The sequence below is a fragment of the Oxyura jamaicensis genome, chromosome 6 (assembly GCF_011077185.1).
Source record: "Oxyura jamaicensis isolate SHBP4307 breed ruddy duck chromosome 6, BPBGC_Ojam_1.0, whole genome shotgun sequence".
NCBI lineage: Eukaryota > Metazoa > Chordata > Aves > Anseriformes > Anatidae > Oxyura > Oxyura jamaicensis.
The window spans coordinates 31,554,626-31,574,388 of NC_048898.1; the positions used below are offsets into that span (position 1 = coordinate 31,554,626).

At 37.7% G+C, this 19,763-nt stretch overlaps 1 protein-coding gene across 5 annotated transcripts; it reads left to right on the forward strand.

Moving 5' to 3' along the window:
- Positions 1-88: 88 nt before the first annotated feature.
- ACADSB (acyl-CoA dehydrogenase short/branched chain) lies at positions 89-18,281 on the forward strand. Of its 5 annotated transcripts, XM_035329428.1 has the most exons (12): positions 89-145; positions 2,529-2,531; positions 3,704-3,866; positions 4,735-4,835; positions 5,620-5,826; positions 6,244-6,414; positions 8,376-8,501; positions 8,891-8,983; positions 11,923-12,012; positions 13,513-13,650; positions 14,307-14,406; positions 15,081-18,281. In XM_035329428.1, exons 1-12 carry the CDS (start codon positions 104-106, stop codon positions 15,149-15,151), a joined length of 1,305 nt encoding a protein of 434 aa, XP_035185319.1. In that variant the 5' UTR covers positions 89-103; the 3' UTR covers positions 15,152-18,281. The 5 variants fall into 5 exon arrangements, with proteins under 5 accessions (XP_035185319.1, XP_035185320.1, XP_035185324.1 ...); XM_035329429.1 differs by lacking the exon at positions 2,529-2,531; XM_035329433.1 differs by lacking the exons at positions 89-145; positions 2,529-2,531; positions 4,735-4,835 and having other exon boundaries at positions 3,729-3,866.
- The last annotated feature ends 1,482 nt before the right edge of the window (positions 18,282-19,763 follow it).

Consider the following 19,763-nt stretch of genomic DNA (forward strand, 5'->3'; position numbering starts at 1 on the left):
CGGCCGCCGCCATCTTTGTTGTGCCTCCCGCGGCCCGGCCCGGCCCGGCCCGGCCCTGCCCATTGCAGCCTCGCGAGACGGCGGCAGGAGGCGGTGCCACAAGATGGCGGCGGCGGCGGGCGGGTGGCTGAGGAGCGGCGCCAAGGTGAAGCCCGCAGCGAGGGGCTGAGGCGGGCTGGGGCCTCTCGGAGAGCGGCTGGGGGAGCGATGAGATTGTGGGAAGAGAGGAAATAAACCGGTGCCCGTGGTGGGGCTGCCCTGCTGGGAAGGGGGTGGCTGGGGTCCTGCTGGGGGGAGAGTCATCGAGGAGGGGAAAGGGAGCTCAGGGAAATACACACTGCTGTGGCCTTTAATTTATTTATGTCTTAATGCTGCTGCCACGTCCACCGGCATTAAAATCTCGTTTCAGATTGTAAAGCTGAAGGGAAACAGATAAGCTAATTTTTTAAAGAGCTGAGGTGAAGGCGAGAGTTGAGATAACATTTATTTTCTTTGGTTTATCAGCAGCCCAGGAGCCACATTTCAAACATATGCTTTTAATAGGGCAGGCAGCCTGAATCTTCTAGGAGCACGAATCATTGCCTTACCTGCAGGGAAGAAAAGGAGGAAAAAGCAGTAAAGCGGTATCAAAGCGTTTGAGTAGTGTAAATCTTTAAATCTCTGGACTTGTAATACTATATGACTGCATGATTTCTAAGAATAAAATTGTAAACAGTGATGTTTGTTTGATTTTTTTTTTTTAATCTAAATATTGAAGTGAAAGCCAATTGCTTCTACACCGTGCTGATGCTCGGGAGTGAAATGCACAGAGTGGCAACCCACAGGAATATGGGTGGGTTGCCAGCGTAGGTTTCATTTCAGGGTTATCCTGCTGGTTTTAAGACTTTTTGAGGTAACCGTGTTACAAATAATTCCTTTTAGTAACTAGCACCATCTCTATAAGGCATCAACAAGTGTCCATCAAGCTGTGTCTGCAGTGTGACAAGTGAGTTAGTTGCAGAGGAAGAGCCAAAAGTGAGAGCTTATGAGGAGGGGGAAAGCCTGGAGATGGTCTCTGCTAAGGGGCAGGCAGGGGAAGTGAATTCAAGGGACGTCTACCTTACGCACTAACTTTTGCAAAACCGTTGTCAGTGTTGCCAAGAGCAGCCCTGCCATAGTACAGGCTGTAACAAACGCTGAGCTATTTATCCTGCAGAGCTGCTGCTTGCCAGCCAGGTGTGTGGCAGGGCACCTCGGCCAGCATATCTCCGCACACTTATGCTTGTCCTTGCTGAGCTGCTACCAATTTTCCTGAAAGCATATGAGAAAAATCTGTTAGTTTTTCTCTGGATGACGAAATCTGTGCTTCCCACGGGGCAGAGTGCTCTGCATGCGTTTAGTGATGTGTTCACCTGCGTGGTTGGTAATTCTGCATCCCAGCTTCAAGTGCAATAAAGGAAAGTACAGGTGATGCCCAGAGCACTACCAGTTGTTTCAACAGTACTGGCTTATTGCATAATGAGCGTACCTACTTGCAGCTTTTCAAAAAGTTTTGTATTCTTAAAAGGCCACCGTGCATTTTTTGTGGCAGCTTGTTTTCAGTACTGATGAAACGTTCTCAGTGGTTTGTCACTGGTTTTGCCAACATGAGAGAAAAATGCTCTTTTCTTTGTACTTGGAAATAAAGTAGTGGAAGAAGCATTCTAGAAGCAGGAAGTATGTGTGATTTGTAGTCCTTTAACTATTCAGGAAGCTCATGGTGTTAAATGCATGTGTATATATGTATATATTTATGTTTTTCCCTCTTGGACCTTACCAAGAACACTGACTTTGGCAGATAAATGCACATCTATATTTTGAGCATTCCTACCATAGGTGGATGTTTTGTGTGTAATCTGTTCCTCACTGATAGCTTCAAGAGCGTGGTTGCCTTGGATTTCTTCTCTATTTAAGCATCTCTTATTTTGGTTTTCTCTGACGACTTGTGGTGACTCCAGTAACTTAGTCTTCATTTGAAAGTGTTAGTTATCTAACCCTTCGGATCATCTAAACTTGGTATTTTGAATCAGCCCCGCTAGTCAGGATTTGTTTTATGTGACCAGAGGTGTTGAATATGAATGAACGTTGAATGTTCACAGCAGTATCTGTCTTCTCTATTACCACTTTGTACTTTTTTTGTTTTGTTTTGTTTTGCCATGCGTGACTGGTAGTGCTAATGTTGGAGTTCCTTGCTTGTAATAGACTTGGGTATCTTGTCTCTAAGACAAAAGGAGTCCATAGATCTGTTTTACATCAGTTCTTCAGCCAGCGAGGTGACGGGTATTGAAAGCTAATATGGCATAGAGTAATTATTCAAAGGATCAGAAGAATTCTTAGTTCCTGACGCCAGTGTTTCTACTATTTTTTGAGGAATGCTACTATCACGATGTGCATTGCAGACTTGTCCTGCGTTCTGTGAGCTAAGTAGCAGTCTGTTTACAGCACAGCCTGTCGGTCTGCTCGCTGTGGGGTTAAGAGTGCATGCCAGCAAAAATGTATGTTGGCAGGAGAATGTTCAGATATATGTTATTTTTATGGCACAGCTGTGTCTCTACTAGGGGTTTCTGTCAGCAGTTGTCTTGATAAGAAATGAATGCCTGCACTTCAGACTGACATAGCAATAGCGAAAGAAATCTCAAGCCAAGATCTGATCTGAAGACATTAGCCACAGAGTTAGATGGGTTTGGGGAGCTATGAAAGCAAAGCCTTTTTTCTGTCTTGCCTCTTTTGAGGTCAGGCAGTCGAGCTGTTCTTCTTCAGTACTGCAAAATAAGTTTTGCAGCAGGGTAGTTGCTGTTAGCCCGTTACTTTTTGAGCTAGCTCAAATTTATTATATTAACTTTTTAAAAATCCTAGAACTGTTGAAAGTATATTCACTTTCAAACCAAAAAATGGGCTCCTTTCTAGGACATGCTGTTACCTACTTGAGTCATTATTTGAATATTAAGCAGTTTATAGCTCTCCAAGAGGCAAAACTAATTCTATCAGGTTATCTGTGTCCACCCACTTAACAATCAGCACGTGTAGCTTGCTCCCAAAAGCTGCTTTCTGGTCATGGCTTCTAAGGGTTTGCACTGAGTGCTTAATGCAGTTCCCCGTACAGTAGAACACTGTGTAGTACCTCTGCTGTCTTGGGTGGATAACCACTGCTTCTTGATGCCATTTGAGGTTGTTATGTCATGGGTGGACGGAAAGAAGTTCCTGAGAGGGGAGAGGTTAATCATAAATCACATAAATAAGTTTATTTTAAAAGTTTATTAAATCTGTTATTATCTGTTATTAAAGCTGACTGGTCTTTTGTAAAGTCATTCTATTTTATGTATGTAAATGAAGAGATTAATTCTGTCAAAATATACACATATTACTATGAGTGTTGCAGCAGACTTGCAAAATCATCTTTAAGAATAAGTACTATCAGTGAGATTTCTGTGCTGCAAAAATTAAAATTGACTAAAATTCATGTTATGAATATTTTGTAGAATATAGTGTTAAACTTCAAGAAGGAAAATTGTTTTGTATTAGTAGATGGTCAGGTAAATTGAGTGTAAGTTATATTTCCTATTCTGTTACTTAATAAATGCATTGGGTAAAACAGTATTTTTGGGATTAATATATTAAGTATTAAAGTAGTCTACAGATAAAAATTCTATTAACTGTTCTGATGTTCTGTATTTGTTTTCAACAGCTGAAAAGAAATATACCAGCATACTTGGCAGCTTCTTGGAGGGCTTCTCCATGTGTCTTTAGATCCTCCAAATCAGAACTTGCACCAAATCTAGCCAGTGATGGAGTTGTCTATGCTCCGCTTCAAACATTCACTGAAGAGGAAACAATGCTGAAAAACATGGGTACCTATTTTCTGTGGGGTTAAAGTTCAGAAATGTCTAGCTAGAAGGGAAATTTTGTCTGATTTTGCTTAATTTTAAAGCTGCTCTTGTTCACAAGAGAAGAATGTAATGTTATTTCAGTTTTTTCCGTACTACCATAGCACAGTTCCACATACCATGGTGCAGTTTACTCTGCATAAATAAATATTAACTGTTTGAAGCTGTTGCTTTCACAGCAACGAAGTAGCCTGACATTGACTCGTGCCCTTTCTCAAGCACTTAGTTCAGCTACAGGTAACTGCTCCAGCTGGTTTTCTGAGATTTCACATATACCCAGAATGGTGACAGATGTGATCTGCGTGTCTGCAATGCAGGCACGCCTGCATGAAGAGGAGTCCTCAGAGCAAAGGTGAAAGACTGAGAACCTGCACATTTGGGAGAGAGCTTATAAAAGGCTCAGGCTGAACAGGAACAGTTTTATTTACAGGATCGTGTACACTCAACATGTCTTAAAGCCTGAGACATCTTCCCAAACTGCAGATTAAATTTATAAAAACAGGATACAGCTAACAAAATAAGGGGTGTATCTGAAATGTTTTTTCTTTTTTTTTTTCCTGTCACTTACTGTCATGTAAGTGTTGCTGAGGTGCTTTTGAAGTTTGAGTCTATAGGAAGTATTTGTTTCAGTTCACAGACATGTGGCTGAGTTCAGATAATTGAGCATTGTGGCACATTACTCTGCTTCACTTGGGCAACTTCTTGTCCTTTTATTAAATTGGCTGGGAGAGTCAGAGAATATATTCATAGCCTCTCAGAAATACCATATGACTGTTAAATTGATCCACGAGTGTTAGAATACTTACACAGTTTTTTTTTCTTCTCATTACAGTGAAAAAGTTTGCTCAGGAACGAGTTGCACCTTTGGTGCAAAAAATGGATGAGAATTCGAAAATGGAAGACTCTGTAATAAAGGGATTGTTTGAACAAGGGGTCTGCACACTTTTACTTAATCTTTTAATCAAAAGGTGACACTGCTGATAGGGATTTCTAGCTGTCCGCTTTTCAGATTTTTAGATTGAGAGATGTAAGTCAAATTAATTGATCAATTGTTGAAAATTTTGAATTTATCAACACCAGGGCAACTTTCTATCCTCTTTTACTGCATTCTCTCTCTCCATCTTTTACTATTATACTCTTTTCATCTTACCACTCTCATACCACATTCCTCATCTTGAGTTCCTTTTCTATCCCACCTCTTTTTTTTTCCCCCTTCGATAAACAGAATTGCATAGAATCCTAGAAACAACATGACTTTGATAAGTTTTGCTGGAAAAGGATATCAAGAGTCCTCTGTGTCCATTTTGGGCAACCTCAAGGGCTTGTGTTGCAGATAACCTGTTTATCGTTCCCCGTAGCCTTTCCTGCTATCAAACCTAAAGCTTTTCTGTGATGAGAACATCACTTTATACAATGATGACTAAATACTCGTCATGAGGTTTTGCCATTCTGCAGAATGCAATCAAATTAGTCAGTGATGATTGACCTGTATACTGCATTTGTTTGTTATTTCTTGCATAAGTCATTTATCAACTTCTCTGATAAATTGTTAGGTTTTTTTAAGGGTATTGAGGGAAGGTGGGTCTGTGGGGAAGGATCTGGAAATATTTGCATTCTATGGTATTTCTTTTAATCTCTTAAGTGTCTGCTTAGAATAACAAGTTGTTGGTGAGAACTAATGAGAAAGACTGACATCTTTGCATCTTTTACCTTTCAGCTGATGAGTATTGAGCTTGGGGAAGAATATGGAGGAACCGGAGCTTCATTTTTTTCGGTCATATTGGTGGTAGAAGAATTGGCCAAAGTTGATCCAGCTGTAGCTCTTCTATGTGAACTCCAAAATACACTAACAAATAGGTTGTTTACCACATACGGAACAGAAGAACAAAAGAGAACTTACTTGCCCAGAGTGTCTAAAGATACAGTGAGTCAAAGTCACACTTTACATAATATAGTTTTCAATATTTACATAGCATTAGTGGTTTTTTTTTCAGTAACTCAATGGGGTGACTGCAGCATTGGAAAATAATCTTTGTGTGTGAACTTTGAGATGCTCGTTAGAGCTGAGATCTGGGGTGATACAGATGCGTCCTGTCATCAGTAGCTGAGAGGCAAAAGTGGAAAGGGTCATATTAGTGTCATTAAAACTTAATTTACTGTGGAAAAGAACTTTAAAGCACTTGAGTATGAGACATGTAATTACATAGCATTTCTAGGTTAAAATGTTTGAATTTAAGAAGCTTGTGCTTGCTGGTATCTATTTTTGTTGCATAACTCCTTCTAAGTTGTGCCTGCATATTCAAAAACAAGTAAAATGATTTTTTTCCCCTTTAATTGACAGATAGGCAGTTTCTGTTTGTCGGAGGCTGGTTCTGGCAGTGATGCTTTTTCTTTGAAGACTCGTGCTGAAAAGAAGGGAGACTACTATATTATCAATGGCTCAAAGATGTGGATTAGCTTAGCAGAACATGCTGGAGTTTTCTTTGTGATGGCAAATACAGATCCCGCCTCAGTAAGTTACTAAAGAATAGTTGCATTTTCAGTGACAACTGATGATATATGATACTGTGGATTTTATATTAATAATTTGGTGCTAAAGGTTAATATTTGTACCTTTTCCTAGCTGAGAACAAACCTTTAAAACATTTCCCGACAAAAATAAAGAACTTGCTGAGCAATTTAATAAATTCCACCCACCAGGGAAAATAAAAACGTCAGAATCATAATTGCTTAGATGAAGAGCACAGCATGCATTGGTATTATTCTGAGTAATGGAAGGACAGATAGATTGTTTGTGGCACTTCTGACCTAACAGACAAGTTGCTGTTCATAAGAGGCAAAACAGAGCTTAGACACTTTGTAATTAACAAGTGTACAATAGTAGTAAAGTATGGTCAGGTTAAAAAGCAAAAAAAAAAAAAAAAATCTGAATATGCATGTTTCAAGTTTTGTCACTTAATTTGAATATAGGTAGTAAAGACTCAAAAGTCAACTGAAGACTTTAAAATATGCTGTACCGCTAGAGTAGAGAAAGAATCACGTACAAAACTAAATTGTTTAGAACTTTTATTTTTTGACCTTCTTCCAGTATCTCTTTCTTAAAATAATTATTTGAAGATGCTTATCTTTTAAATTAAAATTTAAAACTTTAAACTTAAAAATTTAGTTTTAAATTTAAAATTAAAATTAAAAAAATACATAATGCATTTTCTTCTTAAAGTTAGATGTTTGTTTTTACATTTAAATATTCAAGAAGGAAATTAAGTCACTGATGTTCAAGGATTAAGTAACAGTTGACATCAGTATAAATGAAGACCAGACCACCATGGATTTGTGTACCGAAATATACACTCTGCACTAGCAGCGCCCATTTGTTGAGCTGGGCTGTCATTAAAGTGAGATCTGAAGAGCAGCCTCCTCTTTAATAAAACACAACTCTTCCTCAAGAACAACAGGCTGTTTCCTGCCTCACTGTGTTCCCCTCCTAATAAGGGAATATGCTGTGGATTAGGGACAGGAAGAGAAAAAACATGGCCCAGAGCACCTCACACTTGTTTTAGGCCTTGTAGAATGTTGCGTAAGAGAGAGCCCTGTGGTTCCAACAGAGGGAAATGCTGTCCATAGAGATGCCAGAATTTAGACTGGCTGTATAGTCTGTGTATTGTCATGTACATGATTTAGTGTCCTGTCCAAATCATCATCTGAATACCAAATTATTAACTCTTTGAGGCTTTTTTTAGATCGTCATAATTATTTAAGAATACTTTATAAAATATATTCCCACTACTGTAAAATAAAAGGTAGTGCAATTCACGTTCTGCAGACTGGAATCATAAGGTGAATGCACCCACCAGTTCTGGGTGTCTGGTCAGGTCTTGCACAGTACTTCCAATTACAATGCACTTTGAATATTCAGACACAGTTCCCGGTGACACCAATCTCATCAGTGAGTGCTCTTTGAACAACCTTAAAAGGAAGCGTGTATTTGTAGTCTTTCATGGGAATCATAGCTGAAGTAATTGGACTTAAGTAAAATCTTGCATCCCACAGAATAATTTGACGGGTAGGCTTGCAGCCATTATTCCTTTGACTGCTTCAGCCTAAATACACACTCTGTTCTTGCAGCCTACTGTTGGTGACATGTTCCAGACAGTGCTATCTTGCTCTCCCAGTGTTTTCCAGAACAGCCAGGCACTACAGTCTTTCCTGTTTCACGGACATAGTACTAGCCTCCCGTCTTCCCAAGAGAACTTCTAAGACTGTTCTATTTTCTCTGTGGAATAGAAGGATTTAATTTGGCCTTTATTAAACCACAATTAGTAGACATAGAGGGAGCAGGTGATGGTGAGAGTGTTTTATTTACTAGTGTATTATTAAGCAGGTATAAAATTTCAGTGTTGGAATTTGATATTTACATATACTTGTTAGTACTTGTAGAAAAAACAGTTTTTGATTGTTTTTAATTCATCCTAGGGATACAGGGGAATTACGTGCTTCATAGTAGATCGCAACACAGAGGGACTACATATAGGGAAGAAGGAGGATAAGCTTGGAATCAGAGCATCTTCTACTTGCCCAGTAACATTTGAAAATGTTAAGGTATTGTAAGCTGTTATGCTTCAATAGCTAAATTTGTATATGACTTGAGCTTGACCACAAGTACAGAAAGTCTGTTAACTAAATTCCCAGTTCTTTTCCTGCTTTTCCCCCTCCCATCATTTGGATTTCTCTGGCTCTTTGCTCTCTGTTTCTCAAAAATCTTGAGTAGGATTAAGTTCTAAAATGTGATAGTTTTTCGCAATTGTCAGTTTACAATCATGTATGTCAGGGAATGTTCTAATCGGATATTCTAGGAATCAAATGTCAAATGTTTTATGCCATCATTTATGGGGAATATTAAACAAAATATATGCTAATTCACCAGAGAACACTTCTAACAGTTGCAAAGATGAACAGAACAGGAATAACTGAGTGGTTTTATTCTTTAGGTTCCTGAGACCAACATCCTTGGACAGGTGGGACAAGGCTATAAGTATGCAATCGGAATGCTAAATGGCGGAAGAATAGGTATTGCTGCACAGGTGGGTAACATTGCTTAATACTGGATACCACCAGTGTATAATTTTGAATTTGGAGGGAAACTTACAGAGTATTTATAGGTAGTAAGGATAAACTATTTAGGAAATCCTTTATTAAAAACTACATTGCCACTAGATGTCACTGTCTCTGTGTCTAAGTTACAGTAACATACAGAAACAACTGCAAATGATAAAATTCTCCTTTGGTGATACAAGCAGTAGATTTAGAAAACATTAAATGGCAATTAGTTTGTCTTTGGTGGTTAACTTACTGCTACTGAAATGCATCAACATTTTTATCTCCCATTATGCACATTTATTTTTTGAAGAAGACTAGCTCTTTGGAAAATTTAACATAGTGAAATGTACACAATTAATGCTTCCAACTGTAATTGGATGGGATTGCCAAACATGACACTATGCTAACTGATGTTTTCTCAACAACTTACTTTTAAAAGTCAACTTATTTTTAAAATAGGTATAAACTTCTGTAGCAGAAGTGTCCTAGTTCATTGTTGCATTTGAAAATTGTACCTTATGGCATCTTAGAGAAAATATTTGCTGATTTTGGAGTTACTTCCAAATGTTGCATTTTGTTGTCAAATCAGTTTGGATCTCAGACTGATGCTTATTTCAGTGGAAATCAGATTCAGCGTCTTAATAAAATAGCCTATGACAAGCTTTTATATTTTGAATTTACTTTTACAAGTAATCTCTTCTTTGTATTTTGCTCTGGATGTAGGTGTGCTGTGTAGGGTGTGATGCATCTGTATCACAGAATCACAGAATTTTCTAGGTTGGAAGAGACCTCAAGATCATCAAGTCCAACCTCTGACCTAACACTAACAGTCCCCACTAAACCATATCCCTAAGCTCTACATCTAAACGTCTTTTAAAGACCTCCAGGGATGGTGACTCCACCACTTCCCTGGGCAGCCCGTTCCAGTGTCTAACAACCCTTTCAGTAAAGAAGTTCTTCCTAACATCCAACCTAAAACTCCCCTGGCGCAACTTAAGCCCATTCCCCCTCGTCCTGTCACCAGGCACGTGGGAGAACAGACCAACCCCCACCTCGCTACAGCCTCCCTTGAGGTACCTGTAGAGAGCGATAAGGTCACCCCTGAGCCTCCTTTTCTCCAGGCTGAACAAGCCCAGCTCCCTCAGCTGCTCCTCGTAAGACTTGTTCTCCAGGCCCCTCACCAGCTTCGTAGCCCTTCTCTGGACTCGCTTGAGCACCTCCATGTCCTTCTTGTAGCGAGGGGCCCAAAACTGAACACAGTACTCGAGGTGCGGCCGAGTACTACCAATCTCCCTTACCTTTTGCTCCATTTTGCAGATAGTCCTTGTGAAATACAGACTTTCCACATGGTAATATACTATGCTGCTAAATGGGTTGGCTTTTCCATCATTTCTGAAAATTATCTGTGATTAAACTTTGTTAGATATGGCATTTAACAACTAGAGCTGTGGGCCTCCGTGTTCCCAGAGATATAAATAATATAGATGTTCTGGCAGTAAAATACATGGTCTGCCTTTTTCTCTTAATTACTCGAAGTTAGACTTATAACCTAATTAAAAGTTAACATCGGGTAGTTGTTATATCTTAGTTACTACTTTTTTGGCACCTTCTAATTATGAAAAATATACTTGAATGGACAAGAACAGCAGTTCTAAAGCCCTGTAGTATTGAATTTAGTTTTGCGGTAGTGATAACTTTAAAAGTAACGAGCATTTTATAAAAATGTGATTACGTCTGTGCAAACAGTTTCAGATGTGCTGAAGTTAATATATTTAGTTCATCTACACGAGTTTATATAAGAAGGCAACAAGTATGCCAGTACAGCTAATTAGCAGCATACTACATTATTTTCTTACGTTCTTTTCCCACATACACCTTTTTGTATATATTGCTATTTTTTCCAGAACCTTAATTGAAAAAGAATTAAATGTCTTAAGGCAGTCAGAGTCACATTTTTACCTTCTTGGGGTCTTGGCTTTCAGGTTAATATGCAGACCTACCCAAAAATACCGATACACTACTGGACATGATTAAAAGTAATTTGACATGAGCCACTTGATGTGAGAGCTAACTGCCATATTTAAGTATCCCATCTTGACTTTACGTTTTGTGAGATTCCAATTTTACCATATTCTGTTACTTTGCTCTTTTAATACTTGTTCATGCTACTAATCAACCTTTTTTTCATTATTTGATGTTTCCCTTAAGCTAATTCCCTATTTTTGTTCTTCTTAGAACAGAAACTAGATAGAAAGAATGCATTCAGATAGATATTAGTCATATAATGAAACAAACTGGTATTACTTACTAAAAGTTATATATTCTGGGATACGTGAAAGGCAGGGTCCTTTCTTTACTGCCTTGTTTGGAAGGGAATAAAATTTCAAAAATGGCTATTTAAAAAGTTTTAAATGAGTTTACTTTCCAGATTTCATGATGTTTCTTTAGGCTAACAAGTCAAACGCTAGGGTAGATGGAAGTTAGTTCTTAAATTTTACTATGTAAAATAGTAAAATTTCCCAGGTATAATCCTCCAAGGTAACAAGTGTGTTTTCATGTCTTTGCTGCTGAGTGAAGAGAGCATGTGAAAAGACAGTGGGTCTTCTAAAATTGTTCTGTTGAGTTGTTTTTCCTAGACTATGCTGGAACAAACATTATTTCTCCCTCCATTACACTAATTCTTGTACTTCTGAAATAAATTGCTAATTCTCACAATCTAGAACTTTCTATAAAATGAGAAGTGGTTCTGAAAACATTTACTATTTGCAAAACCACATTTGGCCCATACCTTTCATCTGCACACAAAGGTTTTTACACAGGTGATATGAGCTGCCTGACTGGAAGAAGCACAACTACTCTTATCTCTGTAAGGTGCTTTCAGGCAACTAATTTTTACTGAATATATGCCTTATGTTTTTTATAGATGTTAGGATTGGCGCAGGGGTGTTTTGACCATACAATTCCCTACACAAAGGAGAGAGTCCAGTTTGGGAAAAGCATATTCGATTTCCAGGTACTTGATAATGAACTCATGGGAAGTTTTCTCTAAGACGGTAATAGTGATCACGGTAGTTGGTAAAATGAGTTATCCGACTTGCCTAATTTGTGGTCAAGCTGTCATTTCTCTGCTTCATATTTGAGAAGAATTTTTCAGAAGAATTTCAGATCAGCATTCATCTGCCATGTAAAATCTATAAATCTAGTGCTATGTGTTTTTCCAAGTAGAGTATAAATCATTTAAAACTTCAAAACAGTATTAATGTAACTCTTTTTATAATAATTCATTTACTGCTTTGGAAAATAATACACATGGGATTCCTTTCAAATTTTAATCTCACAGTGTGTAGAATGTGTTCTACTTTTTATATGCTTTCATGAGGTGTAGGAGAAGGCCTTTTCTGAGACACTAGAAAGTATAAAAAGATGAGGAAAACTGATTGAATTATTATATTTCCTGTGTTATACAAAGACATTTAGTTTCCATGATAATATCTGTATCTTAAAATGAAAAAGACTCTTTGTTGCAAAAATGATGTATAGTTTAATAAGGAAGATGTATAATTGTAATTACTATAGTAATTTTCTTGTTAAAAGAAACCTACATTTCAGCTGAAGGGAAGGAACATTAGTACTACTCATAATTTATACAAATTTTAGGAAGTACCCACAGATATCTAGGAAATGATTGGAACTGCGTCTTTTGAATGGAAAATGGAATTTGTAATTGCCAAATCATTTTGTTATTTTGACCTGCCTATATATTTTTGCAATTTTTAGGGAGCAGTGTTAATGTTCTAATAAGATGAAAGATTTCATTATGTTTAGGAGCAAGTTAGACTACTAAATGGCCATTTTCAATCATTGTAATGTTTGGGTCACTTTAAATAATCCTATTCTTCTGTAATACCTGCCATTTAGAGGTGAGTTCCATCACCTTTTTCTTTCCCCTTGAATCCACTCATCAGACATGTCCTCTCTACTTCTTTCTTTGCCATTCCTAATTTTTGTTTCATGTGTGCAGGGCTTGGGAAGTAGTACTTGTCACCTTTGTAGTTCTCCACTTTATTTAAGAGGTACTTTTTTCAAGTCTGTATAATGCTTCATCAGGGATGTAGACATGCTAATGTATGAATGTTCTCATTAGCTGCAAAATAAATATATGGCTTTGACCAACCCCTGTCCCTGTGCTGCCAAAGAGAGGTTTGAGGTTTGGGTGAAATTTTCCTTGCTGCTCATGGGTTCGGGTAGGTTCATGTTGAACCCTCCCAGCTAGCCAGTCAGGGCAGAAGTTACGACTCCTGAATCCAAGAAGAGGGAAGGAGAAGAGGTTCCTAAAGGGACATAGGTGGCTCAGAGTTTTCTCAACGTGGATGTCACAAATGCAGAGGCACGTGAAATTACCAGTCCATCTGAAACCTTCAACTTTAGAGCATACATAAGTTCCTTTGTGGTAGAAAAAGTGATTCTTGCTAGCAATTCCAGTTCTGTCTGACTTGTGGTATGCTTATTGCAGGGAATGCAACATCAGATAGCTCAGGTGGCCACACAGCTGGAGGCTGCGAGGCTGTTGACCTACAATGCAGCCCGTCTTGCAGAAACAGGAAAGCCATTCATAAAGGAGGCAAGCATGGCCAAATATTATGCTGCAGAGGTAACTTCCAGTTTCTCTATTCAATAAATTTGTTTCACTGTTGCTTGAAAGTTTCGTCTGTTACTGAATATGCCACTTTTAATTCACATTTTGCTGTGAAAACTTTGGGTGTACTTTTATCTTGTTTCTTGTTCTTAGAGAAATTAAAGTAGAGACTTGAGCAGTTTCTTCTTCCATGGCTAAAATAAAATCACACACAAAAAAAAGAGGAGCCCCATTAAAAGAGAAAATGAATTAGTATTTTTACTCATTTGGGAGAATTCTCAGAATTCTCTTTTTATGGCCATGGAAATGGTATGGTGAGACTTTATTTGTGATAATTTCAACTCTACTGGTCACAGCTGTGAGGCTTAGTAAGTAAGATTCAGAACTGGATTGTTTCTGCCTCTTCGTAATTACTGTTTTGCATGTTTCTGCTTGTCTTACAGTGTAGCGTATGAAATGTTGCAATAATGGCTAGTGAATTTGTGATGTCTTCTGATTTAGAATAATGCTATTTGTGTGACAATGAATACAACCATATCAGTGTCATTTTCTCACTTGTTCTAGTTTACTGTTTTATTTACTATTTTGTGTTTGCTTTAAATGGCTGCAGAGAATAAAATTTACTACCACCTTCAAGAAGTTCAATCCTGAAATTATAACTGTTTTCATAGGTTGCCACACTGACAACTAGTAAATGCATTGAATGGATGGGTGGTGTTGGATACACAAAAAATTATCCAATCGAAAAATACTACCGTGATTGCAAGATTGGTGAGTGGTAGCTTCTTAACAGGCATTTCTTGTAGCATTAGTATTATTAAAGCTTGGGCATGCAAGACTGGCTATTTTTAAAGATACTTTTTTCCTTAAGAACTGTGATCAACAGTGATCAAAAGACTGTTATGACAAGGTAAAACTTTAGGTATAAATAGCCCTGTTTGTACGGCTAGTAACAGTGTTTAATTAGATATTAATAATATACAGACACACATTGTTTCCAGTCTCATTAGGAAAATTCCAGTTCAAAAACAAATCAAGGTAGTATCTTTAATTTAAAGATCTGAATTTATGTAGAATTTTATTTTCAAGATGTGTTTACCAGTATAATTTCTGAACCTAACACTGACATTTCTAACAATGTTACCCTTTGACTTTATTGCTGATATCATTTGTTAATAGTTAACTTTTTGGTGGTTACCTGGGTATTGCTTTTCAGGAAATTTTCTCGTTGTTGTGTTGTACCAAAATAAAAGTATTTTGATTACTGCAGATAGTAAGATATGAACATTTAAGCAAATATTAATTCTGCTCCTAGAACTTGCTCAGTAAAGCTTCACTTCATAATTATAAATGTTGTAGTTGGTCTGTTAGAATAATATCTTGATCTCTTTTCAGATATTCACCAAAGTTTTATAGTCTTCTAATTTATTCTCTTCTGATTTCAGGTACGATATATGAAGGAACTTCAAATATCCAGCTGAGCACCATTGCAAAAAGCTTGGCCCAGGAGTACTGAGAACATAAGGACTTCTTGACTGTTAACAGATATTATTTCACTGAACAATAACGGTGAATTACAGGTTTATTTGTAATTGTAAAAATCAATATGGTATCATAAATGAGAATACATCATCACAGACAAAAGCATAAGGAAAACCATGAATTCCCATTTTAGGACAGTGAATGTGTAAATCATGCTAAATCACGAATTCCACGTTCAAATCCAAATCATGGGTAAAAGTATTTCTTTCTGCCCGAGACACTTCTAAGTTAATAGGCTGACATTATTTTGTTGCTTTAGATTATACAAACAGCGTCTCTCAACTTTGAGATTTCAAAGTGAGAACAAAGGAAATCCTTGGCTTGGCTGGTGTAAAAGGTTCTGTTAAGCCACCTCAGAGAAAGGTTTCTTCATGTGCAGCACAACTGTTGCATGGTGTGAAGCTTCTGTTTGTCTTAGAGGTTACAGGAGTGGTGTTTGAAAATAGGTAAATGTGATGGTTTTCTGTTTCTCTGGTGGAGTGATGTCTATGGTGCTTCTGTAACTGGAGTAATTTTTATAGCAGCCCTTAGTGTGTTCTTAAGTATATCTTGGTAATTAAGCCCTTCCAGCCTCCAATTTGTAGTGCTGAAAAGTGGATAAAGTCTACCTCCCTTTCCAGCATTCTCAGCTCTTAAGGGTTTTAATCAAAGAGACTATTTATAGTTATCCTTTTATAAAAGATTGAGTTGAAATCTTTGTGAAATGGGGCTAAAAAAAACTCTAGTAGTTCTGCAAAAAGAGATATAAGCTAGGTAATAGGAAAACTGTGATACTACTTCACAGGGACTTGTCTGTGTTCAATGTCTGTTAAAAACTTTAAACCTCAGAACCTTCCTTAGAGTTGGGGAGGGCCTGTTAATTTGCAGTGAAGAAAACTCACTCATGGAAATGAGTGGTTCACTACATGCAGAGAGATGTTTTTCTTTTGAGAGAGTGGGAAATAATTTTCTTGAGATGTGTTTCCTTTTTTGTCCCTCTCTGTTTACTTTTTAGACATTTTATTTACTGCTCAAGCCTCTTCAGTGTTGGAGAACTAATTAACTAAGAACCAAGAGACTGAAAGCTTCGTGTATGAAAAATTATAATTGCTGTAACTGGCAATTTGTTTCAAGTGGTTTGGGAAGGAAAGGATTGTTCTTCTGTTCTGTCCAACTTAGAAGAATCTCATTTTTAAATCTTGCTATTCACTGAAGAGTCACTTTAGAGCTTGGAATGTTACAGTCTCAAACTCCTAGAGAACTTTATGGCAAAACTAGTGAAGATGAGACCCTTAATAAGTCTGATTCGATAAGACAAATAGGCTGCAGTGCCTTATACAAAGAAACAAGGAAGGACAAAGAGCATGGTTAAAAAAGTTTTCGGATTGTCTGCCAGCCTCAAAGGGAAGTAACTACTTTTTTTTGTGAATGATTTCCCTCACGTACATACTTTGCCTATTGGTAGGTAAAGAAATAATGTAATTATATCAGATAAAAAAGTATCTTCCATATAAGTTTGATCAACAATTTTGAGATTTTCAAAAATATACAGGTAGGAGGGTAGACTAGATGATTTCTGAAAGATTCTTCTAGCTATATTATTTTCAAAAGTGCATTTCAGGTTGTTTGCAGGCTTCCTTTCAGCTGTTAGATTAGAATTATGCCACAGATGCCACATTGTCTAACTACAGTTACTCTGTTCACTATAGTCTGTGAGTTGACAGTGATCATAATCATACTACGAATGCTTGACTTACGTGAATTAATACAATGAGGTGTGCTGAAGTGAGAGGCTGTCCTTAGCTGCTGCAGTTCAGCCTGCTTTGCTAACATGAGTATCAGCAGAGATCAGGTTTTGATTCATACTGTTTAATAGGTCTTCTAGTTCAAAACACTATCTTGGCTTGGTTTCTGTAGTTCTGTGTGAGGCTACAAAGTGGGTGACAGTACTTAACTGACTTAATATAGTGCTAAAAGCAACCGTTTGTGGAGGAAAGTGCAGGGCTCTCTGAAGGACTGCGAAGGGTTGGATATTCAGCATTATGTAAAAGGGCTGTCTGTTTTGTAGAACTGTGTCAGGTATCTTTTTGAGAAAAAAATCGTGAAACAACCTGGACAGCTTCATCAGCTGCTCATCTGCTCTTAGGTCAATGCTTTAACTAATGTTACAGCTGTGAATATTTCACGTCTCTCAGTTCCATATGCTACAGTCTGTCATTTCACAATACATTTTGGAAGAAATGTATGCATTTTATTTGATTTTTGTCTACAAAGGTCTGTGGAGGAATATGCGCACAAATGAATTGTAACTGCCGAGTTTCTTTCCAGACTCCACTCTTGCTTCAAAAGGGCACACACGGACACACCTCTGTGTCAAGCACCAGGTACTCTGGCCATGGACTGACTCTGGGAAGGGTGTTAACTAGTGTTAACTTGTTTGATGGCTTCAAGTCCGATTCCGTTCCTGCACTAGTGCAGGCTCTAGTTTAGTAATAGATTGTGCTCCATTGTCCAGGAGCTATTAAATGCTACCTGCATCCCCCAGCCTGTGTTGAGTTTGGGACAAGCCTTTATGGATTGTCATAAACTGCAGTTCTGCATTTGGCACTGTTGGGCATGGGACTGTTCACGGTGGTTGGCTACACCAGTAGGTGTAGGGCTGCAGAGTTGGCACTGTGAATGTTGGGAGGCTTTCTGTGCCGAGGGTAGGACTTGAAGCTGCTTTATACACAATATGTATGTATATCGTGAATTTTCCCTTTATGTCCCCTTAGTCAACTCAGCCAGTCTAGTCTTTTGCCTTGGAACAACACCTTCATGAATCAGATGTGATGTTTGGCCTTACCTGGATGGAAGAAAAAAGTTTTGTATATGTATAACGGAATGTATAAAAAAGAGCCTGCATTTGATTTTTGACTAGATATGATGCTGATCTTGTGTACCAGCTGACAGTTCTCTGATAATCTGTCATTTTAAATTACAATTTTTTTCACTGGAACAGACTGAATGTATCATCTGTCAGGTTTCTTTAGTGTTATCCTGGTTTGTTAAAGATCTGAGGCAGTTCTCCACAGATTTAACTGTTACGTGGAAAATACTCAAATACAACATTTTATATGATGTTTTCGATGCTGTTGTTCTTTCTCTCACATTTACTTTTCCCTATGTAAAGATTGTGTTAGAAAAGGATTATGTGAAATATAAAGTAATTGTTCAGTGGGAGCCTTTCAGTGGGAGCCTTTCACTATGTAAAGGGTTTTCTAATTAACGTGTTATTACCTTTCCGTTTGGAAATCTTTTGGTGAGAGACACATTTCAAGTTCTTCATGCCACGATAAACTAGATTTGAAACACAGTCTGGTTCAAAAGCAGCTGTCTTTCTCGAGCTTGCTTATTGAATACATGAAAACTGAAGAAACATTTTTTCTTAATCCCAAAATGTATTCACTGTACCAATGTGATAGATTTTCTCTTACAAGAATTACGTAAAAGTGGTTAACAGGTGCCCCAAATATTTCACAAATGTTTACCTGTTACAATATCACCGTGCGAACTGTTGGAGGAGGCACAAATCAAGGCAAGCTGATGGGGCAGATGAATATGTGTTGTACAATTCCCAAAGAACAATTCCCATGGTTTTTAACTTACATTGAAGAGTAGTTGCAGAGCATTTTGCAAACAGTTGTTTTTTCCTCTCAAGTGTGACTTCCACAGTCTCAGTCTAGGTGAAGGGAAACAGCTGCAAGACTTACTCATCTGGGTTTGGCTGCCTAGAGCTACGTAGCATGGCTGGCTGTGCACACGGGTGAGATGGAGCAATGCCTTCTTGGTTCGCTTCTGAGCATTCCCTGAGTCCATGCCAAAGACAGACATCAGTGCACAGCTCATCTGGAGTTCTAGGAATCTGGAGAAATGGGAATGACAATTAATATTTCAGTTAAACATGGCGATTGTCAGATCAGTCATTATAAGTAACAAAGTCCAGCTTAGTGTCATTGAGGGAATTTCTCATTAGCTGATAGTAGACACACGATTAAGCTGCTTTGAAATCTGTGTTTATTATCCTCTAAAAATATTGTTTGTGTGCAATACCACTAACACATTGGGTGACTAGAACTAACCACTGTGTTTTGTAATAGCTTGTTTCATAGATCAGTGTTCAAACGTTGATTCATATCGGTATATTAATGCTCAAAAGAACATACAATGTATAATGTAATTTTTTTCTGACTTTGTAACTTTTTAATTTATATTTAAATATAAAAATGATGTGCAATCTCAGCAAACAGCAATAGCATTTTTGTATATTCTTCTGTCCTTCAACATCAGTTGGATTTACATCCTTCTGAAACTTTTCTCATCTTTCTCATTTGTGTAGAATGACTAATACTGGAGAACTACATATATATAGATATATAGATATGTATACACACGTATACAAAAGCCTCAAGGTGACTTCACTGAAGATCCTAAAGAAAAAGCACTCCACGCCTGATGGAAAACTGTATCTTGATGGCCAAAAACACAGTGCTTTCAAAACTCAGTTTCTTTAATATATACAATGAGGACTTCTGAACACGTAGAAAAATAAGTTAATCAAACGTGAT

Bases quoted from the DNA above. Each gene is read 5' to 3' on its own strand.
- ACADSB (XM_035329428.1), top strand. From the start codon at position 104: ATGGCGGCGGCGGCGGGCGGGTGGCTGAGGAGCGGCGCCAAG. The intron at 8,984-11,922 runs GTGGGTAACATT...TGTTTTTTATAG, and splicing joins GAATAGGTATTGCTGCACAG to ATGTTAGGATTGGCGCAGGG. The intron at 12,013-13,512 runs GTACTTGATAAT...TGCTTATTGCAG, and splicing joins AAAGCATATTCGATTTCCAG to GGAATGCAACATCAGATAGC.